The sequence below is a fragment of the Camelus dromedarius genome, chromosome 31 (assembly GCF_036321535.1).
Source record: "Camelus dromedarius isolate mCamDro1 chromosome 31, mCamDro1.pat, whole genome shotgun sequence".
Classification (NCBI taxonomy): domain Eukaryota; kingdom Metazoa; phylum Chordata; class Mammalia; order Artiodactyla; family Camelidae; genus Camelus; species Camelus dromedarius.
This window is the reverse complement of record NC_087466.1, coordinates 5940905-5958718: the sequence shown is the minus strand read 5'-3', so window position 1 is coordinate 5958718 and position 17814 is coordinate 5940905. Positions and strand designations below refer to the sequence as shown.

At 50.1% G+C, this 17814-nt stretch overlaps 1 protein-coding gene across 2 annotated transcripts in view; it reads left to right on the top strand.

Annotated features, from left to right (window-relative positions):
* Window positions 1-15785, top strand: part of KREMEN1 (kringle containing transmembrane protein 1) — a 50083-nt gene extending 34298 nt beyond the window's left edge. For both annotated transcript variants that reach the window (XM_031442978.2, XM_064481105.1), the window contains 6 exons: window positions 1201-1325; window positions 3627-3780; window positions 9385-9717; window positions 10582-10740; window positions 11847-11931; window positions 13479-15785. In XM_031442978.2, the coding sequence (XP_031298838.1) occupies window positions 1201-1325; window positions 3627-3780; window positions 9385-9717; window positions 10582-10740; window positions 11847-11931; window positions 13479-13647 (1025 nt within the window). In that variant the 3' untranslated portion in view covers window positions 13648-15785. The remainder of the gene's footprint in view (window positions 1-1200; window positions 1326-3626; window positions 3781-9384; window positions 9718-10581; window positions 10741-11846; window positions 11932-13478) is intronic.
* Window positions 15786-17814: the final 2029 nt, after the last annotated feature.

Genomic DNA, 17814 nt, shown 5'->3' with positions numbered 1-17814 from the left:
CTTCATCAAAGTATATAAGCCGAGAAGGCAATAGAGTCTACTAACAAGCAGACGTCAGTCTCTTGTAACCTAATCACAGAAGTGACATCCCGTCAACTTTGCCACATTCTGTTGGACAAAAGCAAGTCACTAGTCCAACCCACACTCAAGCAGAGGGGATCACACAAGGGCATGGACACTAGGGGGTGGGGGTCACTGAGCGCTGGCTTTGAAAGCTCTCTACCACAGTTGGTACATTTATTCTCAGTGACAGCTTTCTCTACTAGACCAGACCATCTGATTGTGTGGTTGTGAAACTCTGATGTTGTCACTGTGGTAAACTGAATAATCCCCCTTCCCTAAAATATCTATGTTGTAATCCCTGGAATCTTAAAATATGTTACTTTACATGGCCTATGTGATTAAGTTAAGAATTTTGAGAATTTTGAGATGGGGAGATTATCCTGAGTTACTCAGGTGGGCTAGTGCAATCACACGGGGAAGCAGGTGCAGCAGAGTCAGAGAAGGCAAGATGGTGATGGAAGCCGAGGCTGGAATGGGGCAGCCACCAGCCAAGGAACAGGGACGGCTGTGAGGAGATGAAAGGCGAGGGATTGACTGTCCCTCTGAGCCTGCAGAGGGAACACAGTTCTGCTGACACCTTGATTTTAGCCCCATATCACCCATGTAGTACTTCTGAACTCCTGACCTATAAGGCAATAAATTTACGCTATTTTAAGCCGATAGATTTGTGGTAATTTATTCCAGCAGCAATAGGAAGCTAATATATTCACCAAAGGACCCAAAGAAGCCAACTTGTGGGGCTTTTTAAGGGACAAGGGGAAGCATAAGGCAAAAAGCTTCCAAGGGCTTTTTGTGCCCTCCAGGGACTCTGAAACATAATTTACATATTGTAGCCTCTCTCTTTTTAGGAAGTTACTCCTAGTTCTCTTCAATATTAAATCCTATCAGTATTGAACAGGTAAAAAATTTCTTAGGGTTAGTTATATGGGCCTCACATACTCGTCAACATAAAGCAGAAACGTAGCAGTTCGCAGAGGACACTGAGGCTTCCATTTTTAAAGCTTCTGGCTTGTTAGTGATTTACACCTTAGGAGTGGAAATATTGGCTGAGATGAGAGTACCTGGCACAACACGCGTCTCCTTGGTGTTTCACAGCCAGATGTTGTAAAACTCTTTTCTTTTTCTTTATTTCTCCAGTGCCTGGAAACCTCGGCTGCTACAAGGATCATGGCAACCCACCTCCTCTAACTGGCGCCAGTAAAACGTCTAACAAACTTACCATACAAACCTGCATCAGCTTTTGTCGGAGTCAGAGGTTCAAGGTGACGGTTCTGTGGCCACATGTTTACGGGAAAGGATAAAGGTGTAAATGCTTTCTGCTGAGATGCCTCTTAAAAATGTATAAATTAAAAAAACAAAAAACAAAAAACAAAACCCTGTGAGGCCATGTGACTCTGCTTTTCTGCCAAGGAGACGTTAGAGGAACAGGGGAATTCAGGGGGTGAGGCAGCACTCTTGTCCAAAGACTGAGAGAAAAGGGGAGGAAAGCCCCTAATATCTGCATCCCATTTTGGCCTCCAACAGAGTCCGATGTTTCCTTAAACCCCTGTATGTTATGAGCAGAGACATCTCTGGCCCCAGAGGGGACCTGGGAATAAGCCAAAGTAGTGATCCCTTCTGTGATACACGAAGGGGCCCCAGTCTGGACACCAGTCCAAAACATTTTCTTTCCTTCCTTTCCATTCTTCTATCTGAAACTCATGTGTTGGCCACAATAATGCTATTGTTTGTCATATCAAAAAAAAGAAAGAAAGAAAAGAAAAGTCCCTTCCTTCCTTCTTTAATAATTCAGTCAAAAGGCCATTAATCAGGCCCCAGCAGGGAGAAAAGCCCGTGGGGTTCAGGGCCTGTGTGAGGCAGGTGGCTGAGCAAGACAGTTGGCCCAACGTGATCAGGTGGCTGGTTGCTCACAAAAGACTGAGTATGTAAGTAAACATATTGAGGCTAATGGGAGCCGGGTTTCTCACTGTAGGAGGAGGGGGCCAAGAAGACGGATGGATCCTGTAGTGTGGGACAGGGATTGAAGTTATTAGTCTAATGCATGATTTTCGCTATATAGAGAGATAGATCTAGAAAAAATTGTAAGTATGAAAGCGTGTGTGTGTGTTTGTGTATTTATACTTATGTATTTCTTAGCTCTGTCCACTGAGAGGGCCTGGAACAGTGAGACAGTAAAAGGCACACTTAGCACTCGTATCTTGGCTTCTAAATACTGTTCTCCATTAAAAAGAACTAGGGCTCCTTGGAGAAAATTGCTGAATTTTGAGAAAGCACATGACCCCGAAACATCTTGTACAGGAAAGTCAGCAATGCGAGGGGCTCGTCAAAAAGGCACAGGAACCAGCTTGAAGGGGCGCCCACTGGCCAAATCTAACATTTGAGCTTCAAAACAAATAGTAATAGTAATAATTGTACTCCACTGAATAAAATAAGAGTCCTTAAATCCATGCTGATATAAATAAATTAGTGAGTAAATAAATGAGGAGAAGAAAAGCATTTCCTTACAGGAGAAAACCAACTAATAAATGTAGAAGAAATGATGGAATTAGAAAGTTCAGCATTTGGCAACCATCATAGTAATAACTGACGCAGAGAACAGATATCAAGGAATGAAAATACTCCACATCCTCACAGATGGGGAATAGAAGTTTTCGCCGCAGTGGGTGAAAGTTCATCATCTCTCATTGTTCTGGAGGCCGAGAAGCCCAAGGTTAAGGCATTGGCAGATTTGGTGTCTGGTGGTGGCTCGACTCCTGGCTCCTACACGGCCGTCTCCTTGCTGTGTCCTCGTGGCCGAAGGGACCGGGGAGGTTTGGGGTCTCTTTTATAAAGGCACTAATCGTGTTCATGAGGGCTTGCCCTCATGACCCAGCCACTTCCCAAAGGTCCCACCTCCAAGTACCATCACATTGAGAATTAGCTTTCAACATATGAATTAGAGGGGATGGCACAGACATGCAGTCTATAGCATATGACATTCCTGACATAAAACTATTAATTAGTGGTTGCCAGGGGCTCTAGGAGGGGGAGGTTTACAGCAATAGCACAAGAAAGGTTGCTGGGGGGGCACGCCTGTTCGGTATCCTGACTGTAGTGGTGGTGGTTCAACTCTATACATGGGTTAGCATTCACAAGACTGAACACCATATAAATAGTTTTACTGTCCGGCAATATAAGAATTTTAAATGGGGGCTTCAATAAGTTTGCTCTGAGGACTGACTATGAAGCACTTACCACTTGGCATGTAGTAAACATTCAATACAATGTTGTTGTTATCAGTGTTTCAAGTTAATGGATTCCCCACCACCACTTACTTAAATGTGGTAGAAATGGGAACATTAATAAGGGGTGCTCACTGAAGAGGGAGCACCGTGGCGGAGCGGAGTTACTGGTCAGCCTGTGATGCAGCATGGTGAGTGGGTGGGACAAGGCAGAGGTCCTGGGGACCATGGGCTGGGAAGACCAGCTGGTTGCTTGCTGGGGGCCCAACCCTGCCAGGTTCCTTCAGGCCCCACGACACCCCTGACCGCCACTCACCTAGCACCGCTTCTCTGTTATGGCAGTTTGCCGGGATGGAGTCGGGCTACGCCTGCTTCTGTGGAAACAATCCAGATTACTGGAAGTACGGTGAGGCGGCCAGTACGGAGTGCAACAGCGTCTGCTTCGGGGACCACACCCAGCCCTGTGGCGGCGACGGCAGGATCATCCTCTTTGACAGTGAGTGTGCCGTGTGCCCGGCACTGTCCCAGGCACAGGGGTCCGTGGGCCGAGGGACAAGCCCGCCCACCTCCCTCCCTTCTGGTCACTTGGTAGTACTTAGTAAGCACCTGCTGCAGGCTGGGCACTGACCCAACCCTGAGGATACAGCACTGAACAAGAAGACTCTAGAAGGGAGGACAGACCTTTAACAAGTCATTAATGACGGCGCGCCATGTGCTTTGCAGAGACGTGGCCTATTGTGAGGTGCTTAGACCACCTAGAAAAGGCAGCCCTTCCAGCGTAATGGGGACGCTGATGTAATTGCTCAGCGTGAGCTCTAAGATCCTCTCATTTCAGTGTAACTTACCAACCCTTTTAGTGTTTTCTTAGGCATTTGAGATTTATGTCACTGTGATACAGCGGAGAAGCGAGCCTAAGCTTTGAGCTGTCTTTCCAGTCCTGGTACTGAGTGCGCCCTGCCCCACCTCCTCCCTGACTCACTACCCTGGTGAGCCAGTGGCTAGGGGCAGAGAGTCTGAGCAGGGTATGGTCTGGGGCCTTGACCTCTCTGGCCGCTGGGCCACCCAGTCCCTCATAATCTACCCAATCTACTCAGTGGTAGTGAGCCTTTGTGAGAGTTGTAGTGCTGGTGAAACGTCAGATTTTAAGGTGGTAGAAAGGACAGTCACAAATGAAGCAGACAAAAGGAAAGGCTTGAGATGACTGCAATTTGCAATAGAGTTTACAGCATCTTTGTTGGTCACTAGGCTTGCGTGGGTCTTTTCTTAACATTGCCACCAGGCAGAGTGGCTCAGTTTTAGGCAAAACTGTCATGTGGTGTCCTGGGGCTGCCATAACAAATTATCACCAACTGGGTGGCTTAATAAACAGCCAAAATGTATTCCCTCCTGCTTTGAGAGGCCAGAAGTCCAAAAGTCACGATGTCATCAGGGCCATGCTCCCTCCGAAGGCTCCAGGGAAGAATCTTCCTTTGCCTCTTCCTACTTTCTGGTCATTCCTGGCCGTCCTTGGCACTCCTTGACTCCAATCGCTGCCTCCTTCATGGGGCTGGCTTGCCTCTGTGTCTGGGCCTCTGCATCACTCTGTATCTCCTTATAAGGACACTAGTCATTGGATTAGACCTACCCCAGTCTATTTAACTTGATAACGGCTGTAAAGACCCTGTTTCCAGGAAGGTCAGAGTCAGAGAGAGCAGGCATCCAAACTGGAATAGACCTCAGAGGACACAGTTCAGCCACAACGAACGGCGACTGTGAAACCCAACCCGAGTTTATAACATGCTTTTGCAGGTTGTAGCTTAGACGCTGTCTACAGCGTGTGTGTTTGTGGGGAGGACAGGGAAGGACTGGCAAGCAGAACCCCTGTTGGTCTTTTTAGTTGTGTGACTGTTGGAGACCATATAGGACCAGTGGCTTCCTATGCATTCCTGTTATGCTCAGTTTTAGCACCTCTGTTAAAGTCTGAACCTTAGTTGATGTTTAAAGGAGAATAGTTGGCAAATAAACAAAAGCAGTTTGTGTGGGTTCACCTCCATTGTTTGACTTTAAACAGAATATGGTGTTAATTTTTTTTTTAATGGGAAATAAGTGTTGGTGAGACTACGGAGAAATTAGAACCCTCACACATTGCTGGTGTAAGCGTTAACTGGTGCAGCTCCTTTGGAACAGTCTGGCAGTTCGTCAGATGTGAAACAAAATTACCTTATGGCCCAGCAATTCCCCTCCTAGGTGTATGTCCGAGAGAGTTGAAAACATGTTTCCACAAAAACCTGTACACGAGTGTTCGTAGGAGCATTATTCATAATAGCCCAGAAGTGGCAACAACACAAATGTCCATCAGCTGACGAATAAACAGAACGTGGTACGTCCACACAAGGGAGTATTGTTTAGCCCCCATGAGAATGAAGTACTGACACCTGCCACAACATGGGGAACCTTGAAAACATTATGCTCAGCGAAAGAAACCAGACACACTGGGCCATGTAGTTCATGATTCCATTTGTAAGGAATGTCCAGAATAGGCAAATCCATACAGACAGAAAACGGATTAATGGTTGCGAAGGGGAGGGCAAGAATGAGAAGCAACTGCTCGACAGACACAGGTTTTCTTTTGGGCGTGATGACAACTTTATTTCACATACCACTGAGGGAAAACAATGCTTCCAGTTATACTTTAACGGCATACATTGGCTGAAAGGCGTAGCTTGTGTGTGTCAGGCCAATGTCCCCTTGAAAAAATAAGATCTTCAACCTGTTTCTAAATTTCAGATTCCCTTATGATCTTAATTATAAGTTTATTTCCTGAATTATCTCTGAACTTTAATAACCTGTCATAGATGTCATGTGTTTCTTCTCAAAATTGCTGACTTGGATGTGCTGCCAGCATGGCAGCACACATCCGGGAGTCGAAAGTTCTCAGTTTAAGGTCTGCCTTTGCTGCTGAAATATCGGTTTAAGACTCATAGACAGAAAACGAACTTACGGTTACCAAAGGGGAAAGGCAGTGGTGGGTGAGGGATAAATGAGGAGTTTGGGATTAGCAGATACAAACTACTATATATAAAAAAGATAAACAACAAAGTCCTACTGTAGAGCACAGGAAACTATAGTCAATGTCTTGTAATAAACTATAATGGAAAAGAATATGAAAAACAACATATATGTATAACTGAATCCCTTTGCAGTACACCAGAAATTATACAACAGTGTAAATCAACTATACTTCAATTAAAAAAATTAAAAACAAAAAGAACAAAGTATCAGTTTAACCTGCATACTTTATTGTTTTCAAATAATTATAGTAGCTAAAACTTAATTGAGGTTGTACTGTGTGCCAGATCTTATACTAGACACTTTACAAATATCAAATCATTTTAATTCTTATTACCCCATAAGTGAGAAACCATTCTTAATTTCATTTTATAGATGAGGAAACTGAAGTATATAGAAGTTAAGTATCTTGCTCAAATTCATAGTATGTGGTAAAGTCAGGGTTAGAACCTGGAAATCTTTTTTTTTTTAATTTATGTTCATTGAGGTATAATTTACATACAGTAAAAGTCACCCTTTTAGTTACACAGGTCAATAAGATTTGGCAAATATATACACAGTCAAGATATAGGATATTTTCATCACCTCAAAAAATTCTTTTGTGCCCTTTTGTGTCAACACCCCCCAGCCCTCAGCAACCACTGGTCCCGGATTCTATCTGTATAGTTTTGCCTTCTGAACAATGTCACATAAATGGAATCATACAATACTTAAAAATTTGCGTCTTGGCTTCTCGCACTTAAAATAATGCTTTTGAGATTCACTTCAGTTGTTTCAGTAGTTCCTTTTTTTTTTTTTAAGAGGGGAGGTAATTAGGTTTATTTATTTATTTTTAGAGGAGGTCCTGGGTTCAATCCCCAGGACCTTACGTGTGCTAGGCATGCACTCTACCACTTGAGCTATACCTTCCCCCCTCAGTAGTTTCTTTTTGTTGCTAAGAAGCACGCCTTTGTACGGCTGCATCACAACTCGTTCATCATTTACCAACCGATAGACGTCAGACTGTCCATGACGAAGATGCAGTGCGGCTGCTAGAGACACGCACGAGCAGGTGTTTGTGTGAGTGAATGTGTGTTTTCATTTCTCCTGGGTAAGCACTTGGGGGTTCCAGCATTTCTAGGTGTGTACTTGGCATTTATGAGACCCTGCCAGCTGGTTTCCGACGTGGCCGTCACGTTTTGCATTCTGACTGACAATACGTGAGACTTTGAGTTGCACCGCATCGTCACCTGAATTTTAGTATTGTCTGTTTTTTAATGTTAGCCATTCTGTCAGGTGTGTAGTGGTAACTCATGGTTTTAATTTGCATTTCCGTAATTTCTAAGGATGTTGAACGCCTTTTCATGTTCTTACTTGCGATCTGTATCATATTCTTTTGGCCTAAAGAAGTTCCTTTAGCATTTTCTCTAATGCAGGTCTGCTGTTAATGGCTTCTCTCAGCTTTGGTTTGAGAAAGCCATATTTCACCTTCATTTTTGAAGAATAATTTTGCTAGATATTGAATTCTATGCTGACAGTTTTTTTTTCCTTTCAGTACTTCAAAAACGTTGCTCCTTTGTCTTGTGGCTTTCATGGTTTCTGGAGATGCCTGCTCTATATTTGCTTGTAGCCTTTTCCCTCCTTCTGCCTCCTTTCAGGACTTTCTCTGGTTTTGGTTTTCAGGATTTGATTATGATGTGTCTAGGTGTATTTTTTGTTTGTTTTTTTATTTTTGTTTTTTAATTTATTTGCTTAGAGATTGCTGAGTTTCTTCAGTTACCTCTCATCAACTTCGGAGTTTTCTTGGCCATTATCTCCTCGGTTATTTCTTCTACTTTACTCCTACTCATCACCACTTGCTCACTGGTTCCCCCAGTGGGGGCCCTTGGGTCTCCCGCTCACCCCCATTCCTCCTTATGGGCACTGGGTGGAGGCCTGCACAGAATGGCCCGCAAGTGAGTGCAGACTCCCCTTGTGTCTGGGCCCCAGGCTAACCTAGACTGAGAAGCTAGCCCACATTCAGCCTTTAGAAATTTGCTAAAATTTTAGCTGCTTTCTTCTTACTTGATTTCATGGTGGCCGCCTCTTCCTCCTTTGCTCCGTCAAAGATTAAACACTGTGTGGCCTGACTCTCCTCCGAGGGGCTTCTTACTTTCTAGAATTAAATTCCCTTGCTTGTCGGGAGAGCTCAGGTTTCTGATGGGTTGAAGCAAAGTTCTGAGACTTCTGTCATTGTTGGGGTGGAAGCAGCTTCTATATCCTAAAGGGAGGTGGAACTCCCCCCGAGTCTATTTTTCAAATCCTAGCCCTACGCTCCCTCCCAGGGACTTTGATTTCCAAGATCTTGTTTACATGTGAGCACATAAGATGCAGTGCAGCGGTAGTATCCCCTTCCCAGAACCTGCCAGCAGAAACTGGGGACCAGAGACCTCCAGTGTGGGGGCGCAGAGCCAGCAAGATCTCATGCGTCTCCCCTGTGCAGGAAGTCAGTCCTTGTGCCACAGTTTCCCACCTGAAAACCAAGTGTGGCCCCTTGTGTGAGACTGACACCTCCAAGGTACCAGGGAGACACCCTTGGCTTTTAACCACCTTACTTCCTGGAGTGCCCTGCTGCGGAGAGGCCCCCTGTTTTCAGGTGCTTTATCTCATCTGTCCTCACACACTCGTGACACGGGAGCAGGTGGTGGTCTCTCCGCCCTCAAAACCGAAAGAAGCGAGAGGCCTGATGTGAGGTGTGGCCCCTGGGATCACGTGGCCCAGCGGGTCCCGAGCCCAGACTCTCTGACTCCAGCCCAGCCCCAACCTGGGCTGCACTGCTGTGCTGTGCCCTGACTTGAAGGTCTCCTGGGTGGAAAAAAAAAAAAAAAAAAGAAGCCTCCAGTCATTTGTTCAGGGTTTCAGTGATTCATTCTGTGATTCGATCCTGAAACATAAGACAGTCTGGTTTTACGGACAAAAAACAATATCCCAAACTGAATCACATCAGTTAGGAAGTTTTGTTTGTGACAGGCTGAAAAGTGAGCCCTGTGGCCGGGCCCCAGGCTGAGGGCTGGTGTCCTTTTGTCTCCTGCAGCTCTGGTCGGCGCCTGTGGTGGGAATTACTCGGCCATGACTTCCGTGGTCTACTCCCCTGACTTTCCCGACACCTACGCCACAGGGAGGGTCTGCTACTGGACCATCCGGGTCCCGGGAGCCTCCCACATCCACTTCAACTTCACCTTATTTGACATCAGGGATTCCGCAGACATGGTGGAGCTGCTGGACGGCTACACCCACAACGTCCTGGTCCGTTTCAGCGGAAGGAACCGCCCACCCCTGTCCTTTAACGTCTCTCTGGATTTTGTCATCTTGTATTTCTTCTCTGATCGCATCAATCAGGCCCAGGGATTTGCTGTCTTATACCAAGGTAAGGCTTCTGGCCTCCCAGGGCTCCCCGCATACCCCATTGTGACCTGCGGATCTGGGCTGGTTCTTGCCAGGACGACTGTGTGAGTCAGGAGCCTCAGACCAGATTTGCAGATCTTCTCAACTCCCGTTTTATAACTTGTGTACATTTCATAATACAGAAAAGAGGTGAAACCTGTCAATTTTACTACTTTCGTAGTTCTCATGACAGTTTTCACATGAAGGTTAAAAGAATAATGAAAAGAAAGAGCTGAGATTGGTAGAATCAGAAGTCTCCAAAGAAGTCATTGTTGGTCCATCCTCCTGCCTCTGAACGTCCCAGCCAGTCCTGAAAGACTGGTTTTCCATCTTTCCTCAGACCCTCCTAAGGTGGAGCTTCCCCTGTCCCTCTAACGTGAACACATGAGTGCTGGGCACACCTCTTTACCAGCACATGAGAACACAGCAGGCATCCAAGACCTGGTCTTGTCCTGGGTGTCGGGGGCCTCGAGAAGAGCTCAGTCAGTGTGTAGCTACAGGAAGCCAGAGGGAGGCGGCCTCCCCGCAGGTGGGAGAGGCTTGAGGACCAGGCAGGATTGGGGTGGGTAGATGGGAAGAAAGAGGGCCCTCCAGGCAGAGGGACCGTGGCTGCCCAGGCACGAGGGAAGGAAAACCGTGAAGTGTGTTCGGCTGTCCCTGTAGAGACCAGTCAAGTGGCTCCTTCAGAGCCAGAGCCTGGCAGGTTCTGCTTTGGGGCAGCGGAGCCACTGGAGGGAACTGAGCCCAAAATTGAATCAGAGAAAACTGCCTCCTCCTCACGCCCAGTGCCTCCTCCTCTCTGTCGTCTCCGTGGCTCTCCCCCAGTTAATTCCTTTTGACCTTCCAGCCGTCAAGGAAGAACTGCCAGAGGAGAGGCCCCCTGCCAACGAGACGCTGGCCGAGGTGATCACGGAGCAGGCCAACCTCAGTGTCAGTGCTGCCCGGTCCTCCAAAGTCCTCTACGTCATCACCACCAGCCCCAGCCACCCCCCCCAGACCGTCCCAGGTAGCAGATCCCAGACACCATCAAAGGGGGGAAGCCACAGTGCTTGGAGGCGGTGCCCTTGGCAGTGACAGAAACAGAGTGCTCTTGGGTGTTTCTCTTTCTGAGGCAGGTTAGGGGTCCTGGCTCTGAGATTGTTTGTTCTGGCCTCAGAGAGACATTTTCTCTTCAGCTGATTCCTTAGTCCTTAGGGAAAAGCGCTCACCTCCAAGATCCAGCGCGGGTGCCTTTAGTACACGGTGATTGACAGCTAATGAAGGGTTTTCTGCAGCCCCGAGCTGTAGCTCCCTAAATGCGTTGGCAGTCGCCACAGCTCTGTTGACTCAGTCACTCGGAAGACATGTAAGTGCTTTAATGGTGCCGGGCTCTGTTGTAGGCACTGGACTACCCAGTGAACCAAATAAGATCCCTGCCCTCCTATGGCTTACAAGTGGGAGGAGGAAGACAAGCAGCAAAATAAAAAGTCAGAGCGCGACAGGCGCCGTGAGGGAAGGTCCTGCAGGAGGGGCAGAGTGGGTGGTGGTCTGGCCATTCGAGCTGGCTGACTTGGTGGGGTATGAACTTTCACTCTCTCTTTTCTGCCAAGAAATTTGGAGTCTTTGTGAGCTGGTAGCGCTGCAGAGTGTTAGTGTTACCCAGACTAGCGGCTTTCCCCTGCAGGACTCCCAGTAGAAGGTCAGGGAGGAGAGCCCCTCCCTGTGTACCCTGTGGTTTATGTATCTGGTAGGATTTCACAGGTCACACCGCCCGTTCCTCAGATGAGGAAACTGAGACTGGAAGAGTTATGTAACTCATCCATGGCTGCACAGTGGTTCCAGGGGTAGAGGCAGAGTGTACACCATCCCCTTTCAACTCCAAGTCACGTGCGCTTTGGGCCACACTGCCTGCCTCCCTCCAAGAGAAGCTCTAGAGCAAGGCGAGGTGCTCAGAAGGCCTGGGGCCCCGCGCCAGCCCGGCTCGCAGCTGCGTTCCGTGGCTGTCGCCACCTGCAGGGAACTCCTCAGCCAGGCCTGCCTCTGTACTGCCAGGGTTCACTCGGGGTTCACACACACCTCCTTCTGGAAAGTGAGCTCACGGAGTCTGATCAGCCCCCTCTTTTGCACCTGCAGGATGGACGGTGTATGGCCTGGCAACACTCCTCGTCCTCACGGTCACAGCCATTATAGCAAAGATACTTCTGCACATCACGTTCAAGTGAGTACGAGAGCCGCCCGCCTCCAGGAGGGACGGCTCGGAGCTCCTCTCCCCCTACGCTTCATTTGTCTGAGCACAACTGTAATGTCAGCGCATGATTCCAGAGCCCTCGGTCCTGGGCGACAGAAGGCAGGAGACATTCCTTGCTCTCTGCAGAGTGAAATGTACAACTGAACAAATCTCACTAAGGTTTGAGGGATTGTGTTTGTTCCTGTGTCCAAAGGATACGATTTCAAGGAGGATTGAAACAGTCTGGGCATAAAAAGGAACAATTTCCATTTTTTTGGCTTGTGCTGGCCCCTTAAAGAACACAAGAACAAACACAAGAACAAAGATTTCTCAGACAACACCAGGCATGTTTTCCCTGATGCCTTCTAGAAACTGAGACAGTCAGGGAGAGAATTCTAACATTAACTATTGCTTATAAATTATTTTAAAACAATTGTTTAAGAAGCTTATAAAAGCTTCATCCTTCGATTTTGACCAATTTGGAAAAAAAACATTTACCTCCCTTACTGCCACTGTTCAGGTTAACAGCTCTGCCTTCCAGGAAACGGGTGATTGCTCATGCTGCACACGTTTGTGTACTTACAGAGGGGAGTTCTCACTTTCCCTAGGCCCCTGCTCTGTCTTTCCAGAGCAGGTTCCCAGCCCGGGCTGTCTCCTATTCTCCCCTAGTTTTATTGAGATAGAATTGACACACAGGCTCTCCCCATTCTACGGCCTTCCTGAGCACCAGTGTCCCATAAAAGCTGCCTGTTCCCTGACCTTCTCCCTGGCTCTTGGCTGCAGGCTTTTTTTGTACATTGAATGCCGGCTCCTCCGTTGCCCTCCGAAGGCTGCCCTTGGCCACTTGGGCACCACCCATAGGCCTCTCCACACTGCACTTTACAGTTTTCATGGAAAGAACGTCATTACTGTTTACTGAGCTGCTTTTTTTTTTTTTTTTTTTTTGAGTCGCAGTGCACGCATTCTGGGGAAGCCTCTTGGGCGCGGTCCTGTCTGCATGTCCCCCACGGCAGGGAGAGCAGGACGCTCGCTGTAGGGCCCCACAGCTCACCTCACGCTGAGGCTCCAGACCGCTTGTCTGACTCCATCCAACACCCACACCGAGCTCCTCTGCAAGCTCCCAGAGGCTGGCTCGGGGGCAGGGCGGGTGTTGGTGGAAAGGCAGGACCCGCTTCATGCAGAGCAGTTTTACTTTTACCCTGTTTAGCTAGGTGGGCTTCCAGGTCGGTGTCATTTGAAAAGAATTCTTCTACTTAAAAAAAAAGAAGAATTTTGAAAACTCACAATCTCACAGCCAGCCCTTTCCAGGTCTAAATGATCCTGCCAGCCCAGTTCTGCCCCACCATGCTGCCATCCCCCAGGACATGTGTTGTCCACACGGCGGCCCTTCGGGTCTCTAAAGGCAGCTGTTGGGTTTCCTGAGGCCTCGCCTCACCAAGTGTCCCATTTTACAGGTGGAGGTATCTTGTGAGATGGTAGGAGGTGTTGGACGCTTTGTTCTCTTCTGCTTGAAAAAGTCAGTTGCTTTTGTTTGATAGGTCCCATCGCGTTCCTGCCACAGGGGGCCTTCGGGATTGTCCTCAACCGGGAGCATCGGGGGAGATCTGGAGCATTTTTTATAAGCCTTCTACGTCAATCTCCATCTTTAAGAAGAAGCTTAAGGGTCAGAGTCAACAAGATGACCGTAATCCTCTTGTGAGTGACTAGAAGATCCCCACTCCGTGCCCAGGACACCAGACCCCTCTGAGTCCGAGGCCCCTGGAGACCACCTGTCCCGTGGTTTCCGCTGATCGACTCTCCCGCAGCTTCTTCAGGGGCAGCGTCTATGGACCAGGCAGGAGCTCCCTGTGGCCAGGCAGGCGTAGCCTGGCTTCATCCTGCTTCATCAGCTGCACTTAGGAGAGACTCAAGGCCCCGTGGTCCCCCCCTCCTGCCTCTCTCTCTAATCTGGGACTGGGTGGGGGTGTTGGGATAGTGGGGCTGGGATGACAGAGGTGGCGTGTCCAGCTTTGGGCTCAGGTACGTTCCAGCTGACTGTCAGGGAGTGGGTAGGTGATGCTTCTTCTCTGTTTTGTCCACACACAGATCACTTTTTCCTGATCTTTATTGTTTGGAATAGGGCCAGGTGGAGAGATGTCTGAGGCTCTCCCGAGGGTTGGCTTGGTCCTGTACTTCTGGGCGTTAGAACCCCAAAGCATGATGGAGGCCCATGCTCTGTGCTGACTCAGGTTTGCTCTCTGGGCTCTGGACGAGGATGGGCCTCCTGCAACCTTAGGGGGCCTGGAAAGTGGATCTGACAACCCCCACTCACATCGAACCTGACACTTTCCACACAGGCTTCTTTCTGTAGCTTCTTCTCACAGCTTGGTGACCAGCAAAGCAAGTTTGAGGAGTGGTCATAGAGAACATTCATTCACTTGTTCACACAGCAGACTCTGCTGAAAGCGTTCTGGGTGCTGCCTAACTCCCCATGGGAATGGGTTTGCCTGGCCTTTCCCCTGAGCATCTCGTGGTCCTGCAGAGCCTGAGCCAGGCCCTGTCCCCATGGCTCTAAGGTGACTCTCGGTTCAGAACAGGGAGTATAAACATTGTGGTTTAGCATCCAGGCAGCATCATGTGAGGCGGGTGCCAGCAGTCCCTCCCTTAGTGTCCCTCATTTTTAAAAAGGATGAAAGATACTCCCCAGCTTGTGGTCTCTGGGGCCTCTGTGCCCCTTCCTATGGGGACAGGGTTTGGAATGGCTCGGCCAGGAAGGAGAGGGCTCTTGTTCCTGGTCCCACACCACCCTGCCTCCCAGATGGGGAGGGGAACCCACAGAGTGGCGTGCAAGGGGGAGGGTGGGTTTGGGAACTGGAGACCCTCTGAGGAAAGGCCTCCTAAGATTGAGAGCTGCAGCTGTGGCGGCCGTGGGCTGTGTGAGTCGGTGCCACCTCCTGTTTAGATGGCCCGCCGTCAAAAGCCAGCTTTGTCTACAGCAGCTGGGAACAGCACCTGTGCCTCCGAAGGCCAGGCCTGGGCTCTGCTGGAGCGTGGCTCTCCCACAGGCACTGGGCCTTGGGCCTTGCTTGGCCTCCTGCCTCCCCGATTCCCTCTTTGGGGCACTTTGCCTGCCTGCCTGCCTCCCCGAGTTTCCAAATGTGGCCTTCCCTAGGGTTCCGCCAGCAACCCGTCTGCGCCTGGCCCCCAGAAAGACGGGGCCAACCAGGAGAGATGCTGGGAGCTGGCAGGTAGGGGGCATTCGGGGGGAAACGCAGTGTGTCCACAGGAGGGCGGGGGCGCTGCCCCAGCACCGGCTGAGGCCACGGGCACCGAGCTGCAAGGCTTTCCTCATGCTTTGATCTGGAGAGGGCGTTACCCTGGGGCAGCTGTCCACTGGCCTCAGGTCTGGAGACAGGCCTGCTGCATCCAGGGACCCCTGGAATATACTGCCATGTGCCGTCTCCCCTCTAAGCTATTCCCGGCCTGTATGGAATCTCCTCTCAAACACAAGTGTCAGGTGCGTGTGGTCACAAAGGGCCCCGTGCTGGGAATAGGTCCTTGTGCAGCACAAAGGGAATGTGGGATTCCACCCGGGAGGGGCTCGCCTGACCGAGAGGCAGTTGGGCTTACTCTGACCACTGGCCTCTGGTGCGTCCCCTCGGCTCACCTGCCCACCCTGCCCTCCTCACACTTGGGTCATAGTGAAGGGTCACTGTGTGCCGTCTGAGCAGCTGGAGCAGCCCTTTTTTGGAGGTCCCGGAAGTGCTGTGACCCCAGGGTGCTCCTTCCTGCCAGCCCTGGCACAGCCCAGTGCCCCTGGATCCACTTACTGTCCCGAGAACAGCCCCGGGACACCTACACCGGCCTCAGGACAGCGTTGGGGAGACGCCATAAATTGTCCCAGGTTGACCTCCACAAACACAATCCAGCTGTGGCCTTGGCTGGAACCTGTCAGCCGCCTCCCCCAGGCCCCCTGTGGCTAAGTAAACACAGAGATGTAAATTGTCCCAGAAGAGGGGAGGTGTTCACTGAAGCTTCGAAGGAGGAGATGAAGTGGGGGCTGGAGGTGACTGGAAAGGGTGACCCTGAGAAAAGCATGTTACAGATCACACAGAAGCTTAGGAAAGAAGGAGGGTAGGGGCTTCGGGGACCATAATGGATGGGGCTCTGAAAGCATCCTGCCCAGAGCCCCAGCCCTGAGGTGACAGAGCATGGAGGAGGCTGTGTGCCCTCCTCATCCTTGTGTGTGCTGCCTCCCCAGTGTGCGCCGCCCCCGCCAGCCGGGACCTGGGTCTCCTGGCCTCTCTGTGAGGCACATGGTGCCCGTGTTCTTCCCTGAGAAGGAGGAGGAATGAACCCCCAGCACCCCACCCCCAGCCCCCCATGTCAGAACAGGGTCGAGGTCCCTCTCTGGGTGTGAGCGTGGCAACCAGGTTGCTGTAACTTCTGAAGTGTGGGTTCTGGCTCAAGCTTCCAATTGTTTGGAAACCCGCAAAGATCAAACCACTAGCAAGCACAGCTGCCCTGGCCCTTAGGCCAAACCCGTGGGGCGTGCCTGGGCACGGCCCCGCCTGCACGTCCCATTGTCAGCCCAAGGCGGGAGTCTGCCTGACCTGCTCAGTGTCCGGCCAGGTCATCCTGACACCAGCGGGGCACACAGCCCGTCACCAAGCCCCGTGCGTCCTGGGCGCTTAATCTTCCAGAGCACTTAAAGGCGATCGGCCTCCGAGACCCGGTCCCCTCGTCTGCAGGGCCGGACCAGCTCCCACTCCAAAGCCCAGTCAACTGCGACCCTCTTGGGTTCCCGTCTCCTCCTTGGTGTTTGACGTCTGCTCTGCTATCCCCTTGGGAATGTCTGCCCCTCTGATTGTCTCCTCCGTGTCTTTGTTTACCTTCCGCACTGTTCTACCTCCTGGCCAGGCCTCTCAGCTTAGCTGCCTGGCGTGGGGTGTTTTTCAGACCTTCCAGCCGCAGCTGCCTCCCCTCAGGCTGGTGGCTTGGGGGAGACGGGGCCTCACTCTCTGCCCACAGGGACCCCAGGGGGGCCCACCTCACAGGTTCCTGTCTTGTCACAATGAGGCAGCAGGGGGATGTGGGAGAAAGTCCGAGGTAAATCACTGCTTCAGAAAGGACGTGTCTTCAGGAGCACACAATGGGGTGAGGGGTCGGGGGCCGCCCCGTGGGGTCCACCCAGCCTCAAGACCTGCCCACATCCAGGCTCCCCTTCCCGCAGGGATCCTGACTTTGGATGACAAGGCTTTATCTGTAAATATGCTCTTAATATGCAACTTTGAGAATAAAATAGAAACATCATGTATTTTAAAATATAAGATGAAGTGTGATGCACTGTATACAATTTAATATATATTTTTAGGATTTTGTTATTTAAGAAAATGGAATGTAATGGTACTTAACTTTTACAAAAGAGAGAAAAATGTTATTTTTACTGCCTGGAGAAAATAAATATTCTCATTGTTGTAGAAACAGCGCTGGGCCCTGGGTTGTCGTGTTTATGGGAGGCTCCCGGAGCTCCGGGCCCAGGAAGGTGTCTCAGGCTGGAGACCACATGCTCCTCCTATCTCTGTGCAAACGCCCGCTCAGTCCTTCCTGGCAGGGTCTCCAGATCCCTCAGCTCCGCACACCTCCGACCCACAGCTGCTCTCCGGCCGGTAAGATCTGAAGACTTGGATTCCCAACCAACACGACACTCGGTGGAGACAGGGCAGGCCGCGGGAAGGACACGGGGCTTTGAGCTCAGAAAGCTGAGGTCTGAAGTGACCGCGAGTCAGTCGGTCAGTCCGGCCTCCCCTCCTGTAAAATGCAGCGGTCCCTTTGGCTCAGCAGGTCGTGAAGGCTTAAGTGCTGTGTAATTATTGCCCCGTGTGGCCCCCCTGC